The sequence below is a fragment of the Carassius auratus genome, chromosome 17, assembly GCF_003368295.1.
Source record: "Carassius auratus strain Wakin chromosome 17, ASM336829v1, whole genome shotgun sequence".
NCBI classification, from domain to species: Eukaryota; Metazoa; Chordata; class Actinopteri; order Cypriniformes; family Cyprinidae; genus Carassius; species Carassius auratus.
The window spans coordinates 2672202-2694429 of record NC_039259.1 but is presented as its reverse complement, the minus strand read 5'-3'; the positions used below and the strand labels follow the sequence as shown (position 1 = coordinate 2694429).

The 22228-nt window shown below is 38.3% G+C and overlaps 1 protein-coding gene across 2 annotated transcripts; it reads right to left on the bottom strand.

Moving 5' to 3' along the window:
* Positions 1 to 2553: 2553 nt before the first annotated feature.
* On the bottom strand, positions 2554 to 15051 carry LOC113116973 (BRD4-interacting chromatin-remodeling complex-associated protein-like). 2 transcript variants are annotated; one of them, XM_026285288.1, is made up of 14 exons: positions 14908 to 15051; positions 13598 to 13671; positions 13268 to 13313; positions 13119 to 13161; positions 11810 to 11875; positions 10134 to 11585; positions 9782 to 9991; positions 9166 to 9658; positions 8802 to 8929; positions 8603 to 8664; positions 5915 to 6063; positions 4955 to 5049; positions 4731 to 4833; positions 2554 to 4404 (listed from the first exon to the last, which is right to left on the bottom strand). In XM_026285288.1, exons 3-14 carry the CDS (start codon positions 13306 to 13308, stop codon positions 3692 to 3694), a joined length of 3555 nt encoding a protein of 1184 aa, XP_026141073.1. In that variant the 5' UTR covers positions 13309 to 13313; positions 13598 to 13671; positions 14908 to 15051; the 3' UTR covers positions 2554 to 3691. The 2 variants fall into 2 exon arrangements, with proteins under 2 accessions (XP_026141073.1, XP_026141074.1); XM_026285289.1 differs by having other exon boundaries at positions 2554 to 4401.
* Positions 15052 to 22228: the final 7177 nt, after the last annotated feature.

Here is a 22228-nt window from a genome sequence, read left to right as displayed (position 1 = left end):
CCGGATGAGTTGTCTGGAGGTTGTCTGTTATTTTTTTACCTTGTAGATGATGTAGAATATACTACTTTTTCACACCCTGAAGAATAGCAGTTCATAAAACAGTCCACCACTCATGCAGTTTTACTGTTTATTATTTAGAAAATCAACATTTAATAAATCTATAAAATTGTAGAGAAAGGGATAAAAGTGGGGGTTGATATTGGCGTATCTAGTGAATCTGACAATCTTATACTGCAGCTTTAAGGCCTCTTTGATTGTGGCGTCGGAACAATCTGTTTGTCAAATGTCCATTTTGGATCATAGCCAATATGCTACATTTCACAAAATACATAATTTGTTACAAACATCTTGTCACATGTAGTGCCAGTCACAGTATTTAGTTTGCCGACGAAGTGTTCTATAGGAGTAGTGCATAGCATTCAGTCAGGGAAGCAAAAAAAGCAAACGTGAACATACAAGTTGAGCAAAATATTTGTAATGTATATCAAGTGATAAAACTAACAGGACAAAGAAACGCTTATAAAATGCCTCACCATACTTCGTTATATAATAAACTAATCATCGCTGGCATAACATGAGCATTACATTGTAGTAGATTGTCAAGAAAAAACATTAACATAAATAGTTCTAGGGACAATAAACCTATATATAAATAAAGACTGGATGACTCTAGTTACTGTTTTAGGTTTTGGTGAACAGATACTGGCATTTTTAAGAGTTATACAGGTGCTGGTCATATAATCATACAAAAAGTTGATTTATTTCACTAATTCCATTCAAAAAGTGAACCTTGTATATTATATTCATTCATTACACACAGACTGATATATTTCAATTGTTTATTTCTTTTAATTTTGATGATTATAACTGACAACTAAGGAAAATCCCAAATTCAGTCTCTCAGAAAATTAGAATATTGTGAAAAGGTTCAATAATGAAGACACCTGGTGTCACACTCTAATCAGCTAATTAACTCAAAACACCTGCAAAGGCCTTTAAATGGTATCTCAGTCTAGTTCTGTAGGCTACACAATCATGGGGAAGACTGCAGTTGTTCAAAAGACGACCATTGACACCTTGCACAAGGAGGGCAAGGCTCAAAAGGTCATTGCAAAAGAGGCTGGCTGTTCACAGAGCTCTGTGTCCAAGAGGCGAAGGGAAGGAAAAAGTGTACAAGCAATAGGGATAACTGCACCCTGGAGAGGATTGTGAAACCAAAACCTTATTCAAAAATGTGGGGGAGATTCACAAAAAGTGGATTCCAGCTGGAGTCAGTGCTTCAAGAACCACTACACACAGACGTATGCAAGACATGGGTTTCAGCTTCGCATTCCTTGTGTCAAGCCACTCTTGAAAGAGACACAGCATCACAAGCATCTCAAAACAAAAAAGACTGGACTGCTGCTGAGTGGTCCAAAGTTATGTTCTCTGATGAAAGTAAATTTTGCATTTCCTTTGGAAATCAGGGTCCCAGAGTCTGGAGGAAGAGAGGAGAGGCACACAATCCATGTTTCTTGAGGTCCAGTGTAAAGTTTCCACAGTCCGTGATGGTTTGTGGTGCCATGTCTTCTGCAAGGAGCCATAACTAAGTATTGACTTTTCAGTTGGCCAAGATTTCTGAAAAACCTTTCTTTGTATTGGTCTTTAAGTAATATAAAAATTTTCTGAGATACTGAATTTAGGATTATCCTTAGTTGTCAGTTATAATCATCAAAATTAAAAGAAATAAACATTGAAATAGTCTGTGTGTCTCACTTTTTGAATGGAATTAGTGAAATCAACTTTTTGATGATATTCTAATTATATGACTAGCATCTGTATAATATCCGTGTTCTAACCATTTTAAATTGGGCTGAGTTTTACTCAACCCAGAGGTATCCTAGGTGTATGTGACTTTCTTCTAATCCAGTTGGAGTTATATTAAAAACAGTTTTTGATCTTTCAAGCTCTCAGTGGGTGTTGCAGTGCTTCAGTCCAAAAGATGCGAAATAAAAAATTCCACCCTTCCATTAAAAATAAAAAATTGTGTCCCACGGCTCAGGAGGGTGAACAAAGGCCTCCTGTAGCAAATCGTGAAAAATATCCAGATTCAAAATGTAATAATCACTTTAATCTAGCTTGCGTTCACTGTTATACATGGAAGCAGTTCCAGTCGGATGACGTATGAGGTCAGCGTTGCGCATGCGCCAGTGAGTCTCATGAAAACCAACATTTGTTAACCGGAGCAAAGTTTCCTTACTTTAGCAAGGGAAGACCAGTCTCCTCTTGGCTTGTATCAAAATCCTTCCACATTCTTCTTTACAAATCCTCATTTTGTGCTTCTAATTAGTGGACATTGTTTTGTTTTGATCTCTCCGCTGTGTTTCCGCTTGTGTCACTTCTGAATGGTGCATGCACAAAGCGTCATCATCCCAGAACTGCTTCCGTTTACAACAGTGAGCGCAAGCTTGATTAAAGTGATTATTACATTTTGATAATGGATATATTTCTTACAAAAATGCATTGATTTGCTACAGGAGGCCTTTGTTCACCCCACGGAGCCATGTGAGGGACTTTATTTTATGTATGGATGATTTTTATTTAACTTCTTTTGGACTGAAGCAATGCAACACCCTCTGACTACAATGATAGAGCTTTAAAGATCAAAGACAAATTTTAATATAACTCTGACTGTATTTGTCTAAAAGATGAAAGTCATATACACCTAGGATGCCTCAGTGGTGAGTAAACACAGCCTAATTTTCATTTTTGGGTGAACTAACACTTTTAAGTGTGTGTTGAACATCAGAAGTGACTTTTCAAGCAGCTGCAATGGAAATACTTAAAAAAATGTATTTTGATTGAGGCACAACCATATTTTATCAATGATCTGTTACTTATTGCCTTTGCAGTACACTTCATTACAGAATAAGACATACTTTACATCTGCCAGATAATCAATGGAGATTCTGTTACATTTACATGTACACGGATATCATATTTATAAAATCTCACTGGTGGTTTTGCTGGTGACTTTAGGATGAAATAGGGTATATTTTCTTTGGGGGTAAACAAGTGGGAACTGACATCCTTCTCCGAATTGTCTGTGCCTACAACACATGGGCTGCTTTCACACTAGAGTTTATACTGCAGACCCGAGTCTGCTTCACATCAGTTTGCTTCGTTTGGCTGGTGTTTTCTTAGCTTGAGTTATGACCAAGCAATTTGCCTTGGTACAGTCTCACAATTGCTGTAAAAGGCAGTTTTCACAGGTTAAGGCTTTTAGACCATATTACGTCCATATGAACCGTACCAAAGCTGCCGTTTCCAAATGTACTCTGGTTTGCTTCCTCTGGAGACCCAGAGTTTGGTAAAGACCTATTTAAAACAACCAAACAACGTCAAGCAAACCAAAGTCCCCATCAAAAGAGAAATAACCTCGTTATAGACACGTTCACATTTAAAAATGGCATACACATATATCCAAACTGTACTCGTTTTTTAAAGTCGTCTTAAACTGAAAAGACCATAAATGAGTATAATGTATCGCCACAAAAATATTCCAAAGATTTAAGAAACCTTCACAATTATATTTACTCTCTTAGAACTTTCTTTCTCAGGAAAATGAATGAATAAAAATGAGTCACTCCTGGATGTGGATTGCAGGATGTGAAAGCCAAATATCCTGAATCTTCAGGCGTATCCTTCCATCTTATAGTTGTCCTTCTAGCATGCTACTGATGGCCTGATCCAGTGCACGAGGCTGTTGAATCTTGGGTTTAACCCCTGCTACCGATCCCTGCAGCCGTTGTAGCTCCAGGATGCTGTCTAAAGCACTTTGCAGGTGTTCACTCAGTTCCCCGTCTTCCACAAATGCAGGCAAACTGTGAGACTCTGCTACCGAAGCAGTCAGCTTGTTCCTTTTAAACACTGGAGTGCACTGCTCTGGAAGCAAGCCTTGCACCCTTGAGTCCTGAGTGACCACAGAATCAGAGAGGCTCTGCGAATCACTTCCTGTACTTATTGTCTCCATGTCAGGGTGCAATTTCATCTTGTTTGGCTGATCTGGCCTCTGACCATTTTTGTCCTCTGCAACATTTAACAAAGGAGGCTTGAGGGATTCATTTTTCCCCTGAATGGCTCCTCCTTTAGTTAACTGCCCGCTGTAGTTTCGTTTTAACCCAGAGATTACATGCGAGGCATCACATGAGTTGTGGATAACTTTGGGGGATCCTGACTCTTGTCTGATAGTGAGGCCTATTGTTCCTTTGCTGCTGGAGCTGTATGTCTTGAGGCCAGGAGGTCTGTCCGATTGCAAGGTCCATGATGGAGGAGATGGAGGACAACCGCCGAGGCCAGTCTGGATTGATGGCACATGGGTGTGCTGAGATGAGTACTTTGACCGGGTCATAAGAAAGGACTCTGCTGAACCACCAAAAGAATGAAACCTGTTCACATTTCACTGTTTAAGGTCAGAGTGGATGTAATCTGTGGCTAAAATTGCAACACTTCATTAGAGTTTTTCAAATCTGACCCTGGAGGGTCACTTACCCTGCAGAGTTTATCTCTAGCCCTAATCAAAGACACCTAAGCAAGCTAATGAAGATCTTCCGTTATTAAACTATGACAGGCTCCTGAGTTTGAGCAGGGTTTGAACTAAATGCTGCAGGGCATTGGTCCTCCAGGGTTGGGTTTGAGGAACCCTGCTAGTGAGAAACATAGGCTCACAAAAGAATCGTGTGCCTTGTTACCTGGATCTCTTCTGGTTTTGCGTCTGTCCTCCATCAAGGAGAGTGTCTCTGACTGGAGAAACAAACGCTCTAGCATCACCATCTCTGCTGATGGGCTCTCCTGCTGAAGAAAGCAATAATCCTTTATATTCCAGAGAACCAAAATCATTTTTAGAGTTTCAGAACAAATTACTTTGGTCAGTGATTCTGGATTTGTGAGGTGCAGTTATATATAAATATATTACCTGGGATTCAGTCAGAAGTTGTTTCCTGTACTTGTTCAGCATGTCTTTGAATCGTTTCAAGAGAACGACTGAAACACACTCAAACTGCTTGTCCACTGCACAAAGAATGACATATTTTCTCATGTTTATTTGATGTCGAGTCCATTACAGGACAACAATTTTATATCAAACATTAAAGGGGTCATCTGATGCGATTTCAATTTTTCCTTCCTCTTTGGAGTGTAACAAGTTATATCTCTTGGTGCATAAAGACGATCTGTAAAGTTGCAAAAACTAAAGTCTCAAATTCAAAGATATTCTTCATCAAAGTTAAGACTCTGTCACCCCCCCCCCCCAAAATGGCTCATTCAAATACGCCCTCACATCTCTACACCACTGGAAATATTTTCGTAATGCCACCCAAATGTTGACGCAAAGAAAGATAGCATGTTTTCAGTAAGACAGTTAGTGTTGAAGCAGTCATGTCAGGGAGATGCTGTGTTTCTAGGAGAAACCAAAAGCACTTCATTTGGCCTTCTGAAAGTAAATGCATTTAGGGATCTTAAAGATTACTAACAACAGAACGGCAACGCATTTTATGGACGGCTGTTTCATGAACCTAGGAGAGGAGGTACTTCTGACTTTGCTACGACAATCTGGTGCTTCTGAGTCAGCTACTGTAAATGTTTTGTCATTAGATTTAGTATTTGCGATTGAATGTTCAAATGCCGAATTTTGCGAGTCGTGTGTGTGTTTGTGTGCGTGTGTGTGAGAGACAGAGAGAGAGAGAGGTCACAAAGTGAAACAATGTGTTTTAGAGAGCCCGGGCATAGAGGACCTACAATAGTGTATTTGAAATGTTTTTTGAACATTAAAGCATGTCTCAACATATTCTGTAACACCAAATACAAAAAATCATGATCTTTAAAAAAAAGCATCATATGACCCCTTTAAATACAAACTTCATGATTGCAGTCAAACCTGAAATAAAGTCAGCCTGGTTGGGTAGAGCTCTAGCACAAGAATGGTATGGCAACAAATGCCTCAAAGCGTCCTCCACTGAAACAAATGGAGCCGAAGTGTTTGGGTTGAGAACAGCACTGTGGTCCAAAAACAGCTGCTGTTTGAACCTGCAAATACATGAAGTATTTCCATGTTAAATTAATTTGTGCACATTAAATAGCAACTTTGTAGATGACCATGTTTATTATATATATATATATATATATATATATATATATATATATATATATATTAATTAGAGGTGGGCATAGATTATTTTTTTTTAATCTAGATTAATCTCACTGTGATCTTGAAATTAATCTAGATTAATCTAGATTGAAATGGCTCATTCGAATTCTGCCGAAGGCATTCAGAATATGTGTGTTACCCAAATAAAATTGACAAACAGTAAGTCTTTGAGAAGGGTTTTATCAAGTTGGTGGTGCATTAGAAAAGGGGCTCATCTCCTGTTTCCAAAATGTATCACAAAGTGCTTGAAAAAGCTGTAAACTAATTCCACATTGCACAAGGTGCAAACAACATTATGCCTGATTCACACCAATGTTTAAGTTTTTTTTTTTAAGTTTGTAGGTGGCAAGGTACAGAAACCAAATAATTAATGTAAAATAGCAGTGGATAGTCTTCAATGTAAAAATGAAATATACAATCAAACCTACATTTATTCAGACACCTTCAACATTTCTCACATTATTACAGTTTTGCTATATATATCAAAAATTATATCTGGTTTCTGAATTTTTGGAATATCACTAAGGTGTCCTAGAAAAAGAAAAGCTTTATCTTGGTCTTTCTTCACTGTTCGTGGAGTCTCATCTTACATGAAGATGATAATAAAGGCATCAGAACTCGACAGTAACAACGTTTCTTGACCTGAGCTAATATTTCTATATTTTTTTTTTTTTTTTGATGGAAAGCTTTGCACAAACAGAAACACACACACACACACATATACATATATTAATTTATAAAAAAAAAAAAAAATGCCCTAGAAATTAAAAAAGCAAAGAATTGTCGTTCATGAAAGGAGGTCGCACTTGAAAAAAAGAGTCGCTGTTAGACTTGAGTTGACAAGGACTGCAATGTCAATCTCCTTGAGATTGTCGGCCTTGAGCTTTAACCACCTTCTTATGTTCCATCTCTAATCAGTTTTTATTAATAGCATTTATGCTCCTTGTCAACATCTCCAGTTTGTCTTAAAGTGTACAAGCGTCTCAGGATGCCCTTCTGACTCAGTGTAGCACCCTATATGTCAATGAATGTATGAAAGCTACTGTAACTCCATAATCTCAATATGTGTATACAATCTGAATACAGTATTTTCTCCAACAAGTTAACAAGCAGAATGAGACCCTTTGATTCTGGTTTGATTCTCTCTTAAAGTACCACAGAAAAATATGTCTTGTTCAGGACTTGCCTCCACCTATTAGACCTAATGGCCTTGCACTTGGCAATGTTTCCATTGTACATCTAAAAGTTTGTCTTTCATTACTGGGAGTTGTACTGGACAGATGTAAATGGTATTGATGAAATTAATTCAGGCATTATTTTGGTAGAGGGATCCAGTGTTTAAAACGGGCATAAAATACTAACAATGCATCTAACAAGGTTCGGAGTGTGACTCAAAGACCAAATAGTTACATTTGTGTGAAAAGAACAAGATTGTTCCTGAAACTGGGGTTAGTTCCTGCAGTGGGATCTATACACAGATGTTCGTTTTGGGTTCTAGAACATAGTTAAATGCATTAGAGGTGTGTGTTGTGCGTTCAGTTTCTGTCTGGTGTTGGGGTTAGAGTTGACACAAAACTATTCTGCTGAATCCAAAATAAGTGGTAAACACAACCAAGTCTTTTTTTCCCAAACCAGCTGTCCCAACCTTCCCATAATGCACTGGAGCCCGGTATCAACCGTCCAATCGCTACCTCAAACCTGTGGTGTAAGACACCAACAAAACAGAATTTAAATATATTTACGTTGTAGTGTTAACAATATGCAAAATATAATTCCTAACCTAAGGTGCCTTGAAATGTATTGTCTTTTATTCCATAGTCTCAGCCTCAGGTCACCCCCACGAATCGTTAGTTGAACGTCTGATGCATATCGCCAAAAATTGGAAACGCTTCAGGAGTTTCGAAGCCTTTATCGGATTGTTTAAATTATACAAAATTTCCGTGAGATGTGTGTGTCTTTAACATTCCGCTTGGAGACCAAAATGGTGTGATGCCAATGCCTCATGGAAGAAAAAGCCATCGTGTTTATAACTGACAAAGAGCACTTAGGATCAGCTAATCAACTAACTTAACTCTGGATTTTCAAAAGTATGTTTAATATTTAAAGTCTGCGGCATAGAATCTTTAAAATATGTCCAAGTGTTTTACACACTGTTATTGTGGGGACATTTCCACGCCCCTAAACATGACACAGCATGAAAAGCAACATGATGGTTGCTTTACTTGACATTCATATGGCCTTTTGGGTGGGCCTTGGCCATTCTGCCGTCAGTCTGAAGGTCTGGCTATACAAGTCTAACAACACAATTTCTTCTGAGTTACAGCCCTGACTTTGGCATTTTCAATTTAAAACGTTTTTGAATTCATACTGATCTCTTCATAGAATAAGGATGCTACTGATTAAATCTATTTTACTCACCTGTGTTGCCTCTTTGTTAGTCTCAGTTTCTCCTCTTTTGGATCCACACCTGCAGATGGAATCTGTGACATGGAGGGAATTTTAATAACACACTTCAAATCCAGAATGACTTTGAAATTCTGAATCCATTCGAAATGTCCCATCTTCCTGAAATCTAGCATAATCTGACTAAGACTTCACATTTCTTTTGCACCTTTACCTGGTTCTTCTGAAATGTTGAGTAGGTCTCCCTGTCCTGGGCAAGCAGCCTGGGTCCGAGATTTACCTTCTCCTGTAACTCACGCTGACTAAAAGAGATTATCCCAGTGCTCCTCGGGACTGTGAGCTCTAATTAGGGGAGGTATAAATTTGAAGCCAAAATTGGATGAGAATGATTATAACATTGTTTACATATGTATATGTATATATGTGTGTGTATATGTGTGTGTGACTGGTCCACAGAACTAGTCTTAAGTAGCATGGGTATATTTGTAGCAATAGTCAAAAATCCAGCAATAAAAATACAATCAGAGCAATAATATTAATTGTTACTGATGGAAAGTTAGTCTCATTTAAGAATTTACCTGTGTCATGTTCACCATATTGCTGCTTGTACTCGTGGTCGGTTGACTCGGTTGAGGTTCTGCTTAGCTCAGTTAACACATGACTTTGGCCCAATTGCTCCAGACACATAAACAACTTCTCTAAGGAAGAGGAATGGCTCTTATTCATCACTGGCCCCCCTTGACACTCGGGGTCAGCACCAAGAGCAATTAAAACAGAGGAATCCTGCTCATCTGAGACTGGAGTTGTCGAGCCTTTCATGGAGTCTGTGTCTGTGGTCTTTACAGAGCGCTGGCCAATAGGAGACTGCAAAAGAATATCTGTGTGCTCTGAATCATGGCACGTTGGCATAAGAATCTGTTCACTCTCACACAAGGAAGAGAAAGTCTCAGATGCAGTCAAGGATGAAAGCGAGTCCTCAGCTTCACCTACAGAAGCAGAGATATGGTTGTCCATTTGCACAAGCAGAGTTGCAGCTAGGAGATCTTGGCTGGCTGACGGTTTTTGTGGAAACTGCAGGGAAAGACATATATTTTGTATTTACTGAAGAAGTAGAGGATACATTCCTTATATGCTGTTACAATTCAAATCTGTGTTAGAATGCAATTGAATTAACAGAGCACAGTTTTAATTTACCTGTTGAGAAGGATGCACTAAAGCCTGATTACGATTTAATGGGTTATGCTCTCCTGTCTGGTTAATCAGCTGGGGCGATAATGACAACACTGTCTTAGGGTTAAAACTAATATCAGGTGATGACTGTAGTAGAGTTGATACTGGAGAGGACAGAGGGTGTATCTCTGCAACAGGTGCTTCTACTGAAGTTGGAGGAAGCAATCCGCTCTCCTGAAGTGAACAGAAACATTGAACAAACATAATAAGCAACAAATTTTAAAATTGAACAATAACAAATACGATTCTGAAACATAATATAATAATTTTTAAGAAAATAAAGACCATGCCTAACATTGTTACAACAGAAACTCACTTGAAACGGTTTATTGATTTTCTCCTGTTGGGCTTCTGTTGTTCTCTCGGGCAAGAGAAGCACAGAGTTCTGGGTAAGACATGCCTTTCCCTCAGGTTCACTTATTCGAGCACTTTGGGCTTGAGGCACCAAAGGCACACTTTGTATCATAGACTGACCGTTTTCTATTGGTACGGTGGTCAAATCAGGAATAAGGATATTGGCATTATTGATCAATGTGATCTGGTTTCCATCAGTGTTTTGAACTACCGCATCATGCTGCCCCTGCACTTGAGGTGCATTGGTCCCTGCTAGCTGTGTTGGCATCTGGAAGACTGTAGGAGGTGTTGACCGAATTGGTAAGGACCCTGAAAGAAGAGCCCCTTGTTTTAAGGTGAGCTGTCCAGATGCGGAGGTTAAAATGGGGCTGAAGTTGATTTGATTTGACCGTACAGTCACAATATGAGAATTGTCAACACTGGGTTTGTTAGACACCTGATTGCTTGGTGTACTAAGAATACACCTTGGGATGCTGGCAGACTTGGACAAAGTTGCAGGTGTTTGGCTCGGCAGAATGAATTGTGTCTTGGCCTGAATAGGATCCTGGGGCTGAATGACAATGGGGCCTCTCTGACCAACCAGATTGGAGCTAACAGGTTTGCTGACACTTGTAGCGGTCTGTGCTTGTAAAGAGTGTTTTAAGTTAACAGAAGGGGATAACAAGACACTCTGTGATGTCTTTGTTGAGATGAAGGTAAATCCTGGTAATGGTTTTTGTCCTGGTGGCCTTGGACTGATCTGCACGAGCCTGGGCTGGATGCTTACTGGTAACTTAGGCTGAATGGGTAGAGGTTTTTTTTGTAACATGACCCCTGATGGGGTAATTGTTCTAACGGTGGAGGCCAACATGTGGTGGGCTGGTAGGGTCTTTTGGATAATCATGCTGGTGCGTTGTGCTGAATCAAGAGAAAAGGATGCCTCGAGTGGAGGTGCAGGGAAGACATTACCAGGAAGTAGACTTATTAACTGCGTTCCTGGAGGTTTGAGTGAGGGACAGCCTAGGCCAACAGCTAACAAAGATGGCTGAGGAGGCTCCACTGCAGGTTGAGTGCCCTTTGGTAAAGAGTTCAAGCCAGGAAGGGTCAATGGTTTGGAGAAATACGGTGTTGAAGGCAAAGGAATGGATGTGCCAGACAAACCAAACTGGATAGTTTCTGCTGTCTCTAAAGGAAGAGTGTCTTCTGTGATCTCAGGCTCCTGGAGACTCTGCTGGAGAAAGTCACAGATCTCTTCTGGCTCTTTCTGCTGTTCCACTAGTTGGACATTGGGATCTTCTTGCACCTCTGGACCTCCACTTCCAAGTGAGGATCCCGGTGATGCCAGCAGTGCCTCCTCCAGAAAGGAGAGATCCACACAGCAAGAGACTGGAGTGTCCTGAGAACAAGCATCATCTGCTAACAGAGACGCGGGGCTCTGCAGAACGGTCACAACAATCATGTTAAAGGTTTGTTAATCTGTTAAAAGCATTTAAACATTATTTAAAGCTTAAAACACTATTTTAAAGCGTAGTCACAAATCCATTCTATTGGAACTAAAAAAGTGTTTGTTTTTTTAGACAGACAGGCATGTTATGGGAGGTCCAAGCTGAAACAAATCTAAATGCTCCCTCTTCCATGGGGAGAGAGGTCTAGACTCACTGGAGTGTCTGTGAAGAGTGACGGCTCTCCAGAGGATAAATCAATGAGTAAGTCTCCACTTGGCAGCTGTTTGAACAGAAGGGAGGATGGACAGTTAATTGCATGGGATAAAACAAGTTTGGCGAAAGTACTGTTAACAGATAGTCACTAATGTTACTAACATTAAAGGTGACATATAATGCAAAAATCACTTTTATAAGGTGTTTGAACATAGGTTGTGTGGCCGCAGTGTGTGAAAACAACCAGCCTATAATGGTAAGAATCCACGCAAGCAGTTCCAGACTATGATGACATAATCAGTGAAAGTCCCACCCATCTTTGATGCTCTCTGCCCTATTAGCATATACACAGCCCTGAGTGAGAAGCAGCAGTCCGCCATTACTGTTCTCTTGCTGTAGCTGCTGGAGGCACAATGTGAGTGCCAAAGAGCCTTTAAAAGTGTCATGTGTTGGAATGCACCAACAAACCTACGAGTCTCTGTAGACCGCTGAGGACATGGTGGTTATATTTCTTTTTTGAAGGAAATGTCCCAGAAAAAAACATGGAAAAGTCATATACGTTTCTGCTAACATTTTACACCGGACTGCCTCACAAACGAGGGTCAGTTCAGTGCTGGAGTTGTGCAAAGATTGCTTCCGAAAGAGGGATCAATACCAATGCTTTGTGTGCAAATGTCCAGACTCCAGACAAAATAAGCATCATGCATCATATTTTGTTTTTCAAAAGAGATTCTTGACTCTCTGTAAGGCTAATGTTGCTAAAGCTACCATTGTCAATGCCTGTTTTCATTAATGCTGCCTTCAAGTGCTACCAGAATGATTGTGAATAGTAATGTGATAGATAATTGCATTTGGAAGCAATGTGTGAGGTCAGTAACACGGCCACCATAACACAGGTATGCACATGAGCATGAGCTCTTGAAGCTCCGCCCTCTTCTGAGAAGGGAGCAGGGTTGCCAGATTTTCATAACAAAACCAACCCAATTGCTACTCAAAACTAGCCCAATTGCAAAATCGTAAAAATCGCATCCTGGGGGATAAGTTTCATGTTATTGGGGTTGATTCAACCACGGACCCATGGCAACAGTGTTAAAGTAGCCCAATTCAGCATGAAAACCACAGACTTGTCAACACCGGAAGGGAGGCGGGAGCATCAGCTCATTTTCATTTAAAGGGGACATACACATCATCAGAGCGGACTGCTGCTTCTGGGGACTTCAGAAAACAATTTAATATATTGTGCATAATAATGCATTCTATGGCACCTTTACAGATTAAAGCCACACTGTAATATTATAATCCCTCCATACCTCATTTGTCCCATGAAGAAAATCATTCAGAGCTTGAGGGTCACTGTTTCAAAGTAAAACATTTAAAAGTTAACATATGGGCAAAATATCAATGCAAATCTTCTGTTCAAACTAAGAGAATTCATTTAACTGTATATAACAACACTTACCACAAAACATCAAATAAACAAATACCATCTTCATCCTCCATTTCAACTAAACAAAAAAGAAGTTGGATTGGAATTACAAAATTATGATCAAACTTATAACAAATTAAATTATGATTTGACAAAATATGCATTCATTAGTTGATATTAAATTGAATACGTCAGTATTGTGTATGTATAATGTACTATATAAATGAACTCCAATACACTTAAAAATGTAAACAATATTATGGTGCTGAATCTCTAGTAAATTTGCTGTTTATTATGATGTATTAATGAGATAAAACCAAATGGTGCAAATGTAATAATCTGGGTTTTGTGAAGTAACCTAACCTTTTTTTAGGGTGGCTCCATTTAGAGCAGGGAGAGAGAGTTTCTGTGGACTTCATTGACTGGCAGTGAGAAAACTAGACATTCGAAAAAAAAGTTATTAGTCTTTGCAAGTGTATGGATGTTAAAAATCAAATGGTTTGACTGAACTGAACTGGCTATCATATCCTACTTTATAAATGAAATCTCATAATTTCCCTCTTCTGTATAATTTTTGGTAAAACAACCTGCAAAGTGTAACATCTAAATGACCTGTTAATTTACTGAATATGACGGACTCAGCCTGATTATATTGAGTTTTACCAATGTGACATGATTTATTTGAGTTTTTAGAGGATTAGAGTAAGATTTGAGTTCTTCCTGCACTTTGGTAACTTTCAAGTCAATAATAATGTTACATTTCAACTACAAATTCAATTACAAAAGGCCAATTCATGTTTATAATGTTGCACACTGCTGTGTCAAACCCTAACAAGTACCAACCATGTATGGACAGGTGTTCTGACGATTTGTGCTACCCTGTCAGTTTTTACACCTCTCATTATAACAGATGGTATAATTAGATAGCGAAAAGGACTAAGTGTGATATAGGTATATATAAACATAGAAATAATATAATAAATAAACAAGCACATTTTCAGTGAATTTTCATTAATATCTCAAATAAATTCTGATTTAGTGATTGGGCTTTTTTTTTAATAATACATTTTATACATGCTACGATAATAAAATTGCATATACTGTATTAAAATAAGATATATTTATATATATATATATAGTATGTGTTCATGCATTATGTAATATCATTTCCACATCATGAACCGCATGCCATCGCATGATCAGTATCGGTTCATTGCGCAGAGTATAAATCGATACCCTTGCATTGGTTCGCATCTTCAATTAGAAATGTTCCCTTATGACTTAAATCGGAGGTCCAGACACATAGCCTAGATCTCCTCCATTGACAGCTCTGTCTTATTTTTCTTTACGTGCATCCGCATTTCCACAGCACACATTGTCATTTAATATAAAAAGTGTCATTTAATAGCAAAATCATTAATGAATAAATCCTTATGCCCAGATCATACCCAGTTCGTACCCAGAGATGGCACGTGCAGTCGTTTGCGTCTGTGTAAGAAGGAAACACTTGAGGTTTAAAGGATGCTGCTGAAGACGCGGTTGGCAGGAGGTGATGCGCACACAAACGCTCCTCACGTGAACACACAGCTGCACATTTATCCCTTCATACATCCTGTGCCGCGCCATAACGCGGATAATCTAATGCGGAATATCGCAGAGAAAGAAGAACTCACCAGCGTCTTTGCGCTTTATTGTCCGTTCAGACGGGCCTGTGCGCCATCCATCCGTACCCACATGCTCGGGGAGGAGGGGGAGACGGGCTCGCGAGGGTGGGTGACCAACACGGAGGTGGAGGAGACCGAGGGCACTTGTGCTGCTCTTCAGACTCAGCGACACGAACCCAGGAGCGCGCTGCTTTTCACACACATCTGAAAACACTTGAGCGATCTTATTCTTAGATCAGTGGACAGCAATATCATACTCTCTTTTTAACAATAGGCTATTCTGCTTCAGACACTAATTGATAATGACAATGAAAGCAGTGTTCTAGCGCTCATTAATGGTTGGTGGTTGAGTTTATGGGGGTTATGTAATATCCAAACTCAAAACATGTAATATAGTAATACATATTTTACAGTCACTGTTATGCAGATTGATCATGGGAAGGCAAGGCAAGTTTATTTATATAGCACATTTCGTACACAATGGTAATTCAAAGTGCTTTACATAAAATAAAGTAAAATAATAATGAAGAAAAATAATAACAAGAATAAAACAAGCAATTTTAAAACTTATGAAAAAAGTACTTATTTAAAATGAATTTACATTACAAAAAAAAAGTGTTTTGGCACATCTGATCTCTTCTGGAAGCTGATTCCAACTGCGGGCAGCATAGTAACTAAAGGAGGACTCCCCTTGTTTTTGAACCCTTGGTATTTCTAACTGACTTGATCCTAGTGATCTGAGTGCTCTGTTAGGTTTATATTCAGTGAACATATCTGCAATATATTTCGGTCCTAGGTCATTTAGTGACGAGTAAAAGTACTTTAAAATCAATCAATCCTAAATGTAACTGGAAGCCAGTGTAAGGACCTGAGCACTGGTGTGATATGCTCAGATTTTCTGGTTCTAGTCAGAATCCTGGCAGCAGCGTTCTGGATGAGCTGCAGCTGTCTAATGGTCTTTTTGGGAAGAACGGTGAGGAGCCCATTACAGTAGTCCACCCTGCTGGTGATAAAGGCATGAACAAGTTTCTCCAAGTCTTGGCTGGAAATAAAACATCTAATTCTTGCAATGTTTTTTAAATGATAGTATGCTGATTTAGTTACTGCTTTGACATGACTACTGAAACTAAGATCTGTGTCGAGAATCACACCAAGATTCCTGACTTGATTTTTAGTTGTTTGAATACCTAGAGTCAAGGTATGCATTCACCTTGAACACTTCATCTTTGTTTCCAAATGCAATGACTTTGTTTTTTCCTTGTTTAACTGAAGAAAGTTCTGGCACATCCAACTATTAATTTCATCAATGCATTGGCAGAGGGAGTCAATGGGGCTGTAGTCATTTGGAGATAAGGCTAGGTAAATCTGGGTATCATCAGCATAGCTGTAATAGGCAATTTGGTTCTTTCTCATTATTTGACTTAGTGGAAGCATATACAGGCTAAACAAGAGCGGTGCTAGAATTGAGCCTTGTGGGACTCCACATGTCATTGACGTCCACTTAGACTTATGCTCTCCTATACTCACATAATAGCCTCTCCCTTCTAAGTATGACCTGAACCATTTGAGTACCATCCCAGAAAGCCCGACCCAGTTTTCCAGTCTCTCTAGTATTATGTTATTATCAGAGGTGGGTAGAGTACCCAAAAACTTTACTCAAGTAAAAGTGAAAGTAATTCTAGAAATATTTACTCAAGTAAAAGTACTAGTCTTGAATAGTTACTTGAGTAAGAGTAAAAGAGTATCGGATAAAAAAATCTACTCAAGTAGTTAGTTACTAGTTATTTTGGGTCATATATACGGAGCCTATTTTTATTTAGATATATAGATAAAATGTATGTCATGTATGAGTGTGTGTATAAATGTATATATTTCACCAGCCTTTACTCCAATTTATGTTATTTATTATAAAACCCTGTCTTGTTTACTTAAGTAACAGATATAGGTGTCATGCCATAACATATTTTTAATACGACTGACTTTATATTAAATGTGAATTTAACATTGAAAGTTAATGTGATATAAATATTGCTACTAATCTTTCATTGTTCAGAAAGAGAGCAAATAACATTTACATAATTAAAGATCATTTTCACTGACAGTCTAGATTTCAATCACTCTCAGAAACTCCCATTAAAATCACTGAAACTGTTAACACTGTGTTGTACAAATGTTACGGGTAATTTCGGTGGAAATGTGATATAACAGTGATATTTTGAAAATGATCCGAATAACTGGTGGTTGAACCCAACCAATGCTGCGTGAACTCAACCAATCAGGATGTTTAGTGCCCAAGTCCCGCCCCCGAAAGTTCCGGAACTTTGAAAAGTACCACCTCGCCAGCAGGGACTTTCTGAGGGGCATTTTTTTTACCCTGAACTTTTAGTTCCTGGTTCCTGCGGTGGAAACACATAGAGTACCAGGCCAAAGTCCCTAGTTCCTGAGTAAAGTTCCTGCGGTGGAAACACAGCAATAGTCTAACTCTGAACTGCTGTTGATCTTCTCCAAACTGATTTCTGTCTGTTTGTTTTCTTACTGACTATTATTGGAGCAATATCATCAATAACATTCTTAACTTTTGAGTTGAAGGAATCAAGGAGAATATCAACAGTGTCTGCAGAAATGCTTGGTGTTAAAGATATAGCCTCCATAAATAGTACACTTGTGTTCTCATTTATGCATCTCATAAACAGATCTAGATTCAGTGGTAGCAGAGATCAAAATATCAAAGAAAATACAGAAGTGATCAGATAGTGCTACGTCCTTAATAACAATGGATGAAATGTTTAGACCACTACTGATGATTAGATCCAGAGTGTGTCCACCTTTGTGTGTGGGTCCATGCACATGCTGAATCAGGTCAAAAGTGTTTAGAACCATTATCATTTCTTTTGTAGTTTTGTTTTCTGCATTATCTATGTGAATATTAAAATGCCCTGCAATAGCAAAACAGTCAAACTCTGAAGAAATCATTTGCAGCGTTTCCACCGAAATTACCCGTATCATTTGTACCAGGAACTTTTTCCCCCCCAGATCTGTTGCTTTCTGCATTTCCACCGCGGTTTAAAGTACCGGGAAGATTAGGCAAATAGACTGGTTACGTAGGTCTGCGAGCGTTTCTCAATACCAAGTACGCTGATTTTGGACTTGTGTCCTCGGTAGTTCAGACTTTGTGCATTTGACTCGAGAGTGTGATGTCTGTGATGACACAAATCCGCTAAATCTGCAAACAGCAGCATACTTGATAACTTCAGTCAGCTGACCATCGCTACTGCAATTTTCCTCTCTGTATATTTACAATAAAATTATATAGGATATCAAATACCACAGCAAGGCTTAAAGGTGTGTTTGGGGGCTTTATCATGTTAGAATACTGCCCTGCGGCCCAGTCTCTGAAGGGAGGGGATCATGCTCTGCTTCAGTATGTCACAGTATGTGCCGGCAGCACTCATGCAGCCCCAGACCATGATTCCTCCACCCACACACTAGACAAGACACACTTGTCTGTGTACTCCTCACACGGATCCTGCCACACACGCTTGTGAAACAAATAAGTTTATGTTGGTGTCATCAGACCACAGGGCATGGTTCCAGTAATCCATGTCCTAAGTCTGCTTGTCTTCAGCAAACTGTTTGCAGGCTTTCTTGTGCATCAACTTTAGAAGAGGCTTCCTTCTGGGATGTTTGGAAATTTTCACTTAGGCTACATCTACATTAATCCAGACACATTTGAAAACAACGTTTTCATTTTAAAACGCTCTCCGTTTTCAAGCGTTTTGTAAACTTTTTCATCCACACTGCGAAACATCAGAAAACATTAAATTTGCTTTCTCTGCATGTGCAAAGCCTAAAAAGAAGCTAACTCCATATGATACACAGAACAGACATGATTCGTTTTAGGCGGTTCTTCTGACAGGATTATTTTATTTGCTCAAAGAAGCCACCATTCACTGACGCGTCCAGGTCGCACACACTCACGATTGTATGTCTGATCTAAAACGCAACTGCCCTCATGTTTTGCCACAAATAGCAATTGCGAGTAAATTTGCTTTCCCCTTTGCAGGACTGAAAAATGAAGAGTGTACAAAGTAACACATCTGTAGTAATAGTGTGGAAGTTTATAGCACATAATATGCACAATGCCAGTATAAAAACTGATATCTAGTGCTGTAATATGTGTAATATGCGTAAAATTGCGTCATTGTTTTCAAAAGCCTCCGTTTTCTCAGTCCACACTACAACGCGAAAACAGCGTTTTCAAATGTATCCACTTTGGAGAGCGTTTTCAAAAAGCTACATTTTCCTTGACCAAAAATGCCATCTCCGTGTGGACGAAAGGCCAAAACGGAGAGAAAAAGATGCAGTTTCAAACAATAATGTATTAGTGTGGCAAAGCCTAAGGGGTGTACACACTTTTGTGGCCAGCCGTTTAGACATTAATGTCTGTGTGTTGAGTTATTTTGAGGGGACAGTAAATTGACACTGTTACACAAGATGTACACTCACTGCTTTACCCTGTAGCAAAGTGTCATTTCTTCAGTGTTGTCACATGAAAAGATGATAAAATATTTACAAAAATGTGAGGGGTGTATTCACTTCTGTGAGATACTGTAGGCTATTAAGGATAGATCACGCTCAGTAATTTCAGAAGCAACCAAGTCTGTAATTATTTAACCTTACAAGTCTGTCTGTGATCATACATCAATGCATTTATAAAACAAATACTAATACACTACAGCAATCCATATTATGTATAGCAGTCAGAACATCCTTTTTTCAGCTCCATAAAGATGCTGTTTGGATTCCATTTCTACCACAATTTCTGTGTAATCTCTCTAATCATTAGTTTCTCTTCATTTGAATTCAAAAATCTGAACCAGCTAAATCTGAGTTTTCAGATAAACCTTTTCTTTATTAGCCAGAAATGATAAAGAACTCTGAGTGTGCTCTGCCTGTGTGTAGATCTGCACAATTTGGCCAAAAAAAGTTGCTTTTAAATATCAATATGGCTATTAAAAATTCTGATTATAGTTATTACTAAAAAAAAAAAAAACGTTACACAAAGTAATAATTATTGACAATGATTATTATTAATATATTTACTGAATCATTAACAGTTATTATTTAATTTTTGTCAGGATCATCTGTGAAAGAGATAAATAATTCTACATTGGAGAAAAACTATAATATTTTAATAAAGTATTATTTTCCATATTTTACCCAAAATAAGATGTCCTGAAGTAGCTGTTTCATTCAGAATGGTAGCCGGAGGGCGCCCTCGTGCCGTAAAATCATAAGTGAAAAAATATATAATAATAATAAATAAATGAAATTGTTCCAGGAATTCAAAGGCATATGCTGGTGTTACAGCAGCTGAATCAAACACAGGTTGGACGTTTTAACTGATGAAGACAATAAACATATGATTGACTAAATGGTGCGTCTCTGTTCTCCAAGCAATCTGTTTTTATATATATATATATATATATATATATATATATATATATATATATATATATATATATATATATATATATATATATATATATATGAATGATGTATATTTATAATCCCATGCTAATCGACATAGCCTTTATCACTGTATAGAATATTATAAAATGATTTAGCCTCGTTCTGTGATATGAAACCTATGGTGCCCGGGAGGGAACGTGGACGGTTTATTAGTTTTGTCGTTGCTACGAGATCATTTTGTCGAAGTAACAACAACCTTATGTCGTGGCCTCGAGATGCTATTTTGAGGGTGCGACATATTTTTACTCATTTTCACGAGTTGAATGAATAAACAAACCTGCGTTACCTGAACAACCCGGGATTATCAGAGATTTATTCATTAATATTTTATTATGCACTTCATGTAACATTTATTCATGATAAACTGTATTTGAATGTTGACTATCGCACGTAACAGTGGGTGGGGGCTCCAGATTTTTTTTATTGGGGGTGTTAAGGAGGGGCTTAACAGTTCAGAGGGGTTGCTAATTAAATTGAGTCAAAGTAGTGAGCCTCTATGAGCTTCAGCTACAACAGCGTGCAAATACAGCAACCTTGTTTTTTTATACAGCCTACAACAGCTTAGAAAAAAAATAAATAATACAATTTATGAACGCACATACAGTAGAAAAGAGAGAAAGTCTGGATTTATTTCTCATTGTTTTATTTAATTTAAAGTGTCGGTCACTCTCAATGCTAACTTGTAGGAAAACATGGTAAATTTGAAGTGCCAACAGTTCATTCAACACACAGTGGCTTAGCGGACGGGCACACGCTGCGGGGGGTAGCCAGCGATGTTGTCAAAAGCATCACAAATCTGCAATATTAAGATGATTTAGCATTTTTAATTATTTTATGCTTGTTACATTCTTCTTATTATTAGGCATATTATTAGTAGTAGTAGGTTACGTTTATTATTAAATTACATGACATTATTGCCCTGAAATAATTTCATAGTGCATCACCGCATGATGCGCTGTGAGGGTAATTACGTCTTAGGCTATTAGTTTACTCCTCACTTTTTTTTTTTAATGCAATTAATTACAAGCCAAAAATTATTAACACTACAGTCATCAATGAAAATTAAGAGCAGCTTTATTTTGTGCACTGATTTTCAAAAACAACCTGTTTAAAAATATTTATCTTCTCATGTTTTGCACTATAAGGGCCACAAGAGAAATATGAAGGACATAGAAAGACAACAAATGCTGATATACCGTTATCAGCATATACTGAGGTAATTTAATCTTCCGTCTCATTGTTTCAGAGAATCTTAAACATTAACGCAGTGTTAGAAAGCTCTGTCATGTTTTTTTTTTCTTACTTTCACGGAGAATTGACTTATGTTCTTCGGCATAGCCCTTGCACAGTTTATGTGTTGCTTGCCTGAGCCCTCCTCCATAATACACTTTTTTTTTATTAGGTTTTAAATGTTTATTTTTCAATGTGAATGAAAGTGACACCAAAAACAAGAACATAGTTCATTATGAATTTATCATTTATCAGGAAATCCTTGGGGGTGCTGTGCTGGGGACCCGCCCTATAGCACCGCCACTGTCACGTAATAAAGTCCGTTAGCCAAGGCATATGATTAATATAATCATTTAATAATAAAATATTTTCTATAATAATTAAAATAAAAAATATTAATGAATACATCTCTGATAATCCTGGGTTGTTATGGTCCCACAGGTTTGTTTACGAGTCAAACTCTTGGACACGAGAAAACTAAATGAAACGACCATGTGCTCTCCCGGCCACCGTAGAACCCAGATCACAAAAGGAAGAGATTTCAAACACTTGACCGATGTTATTTAAT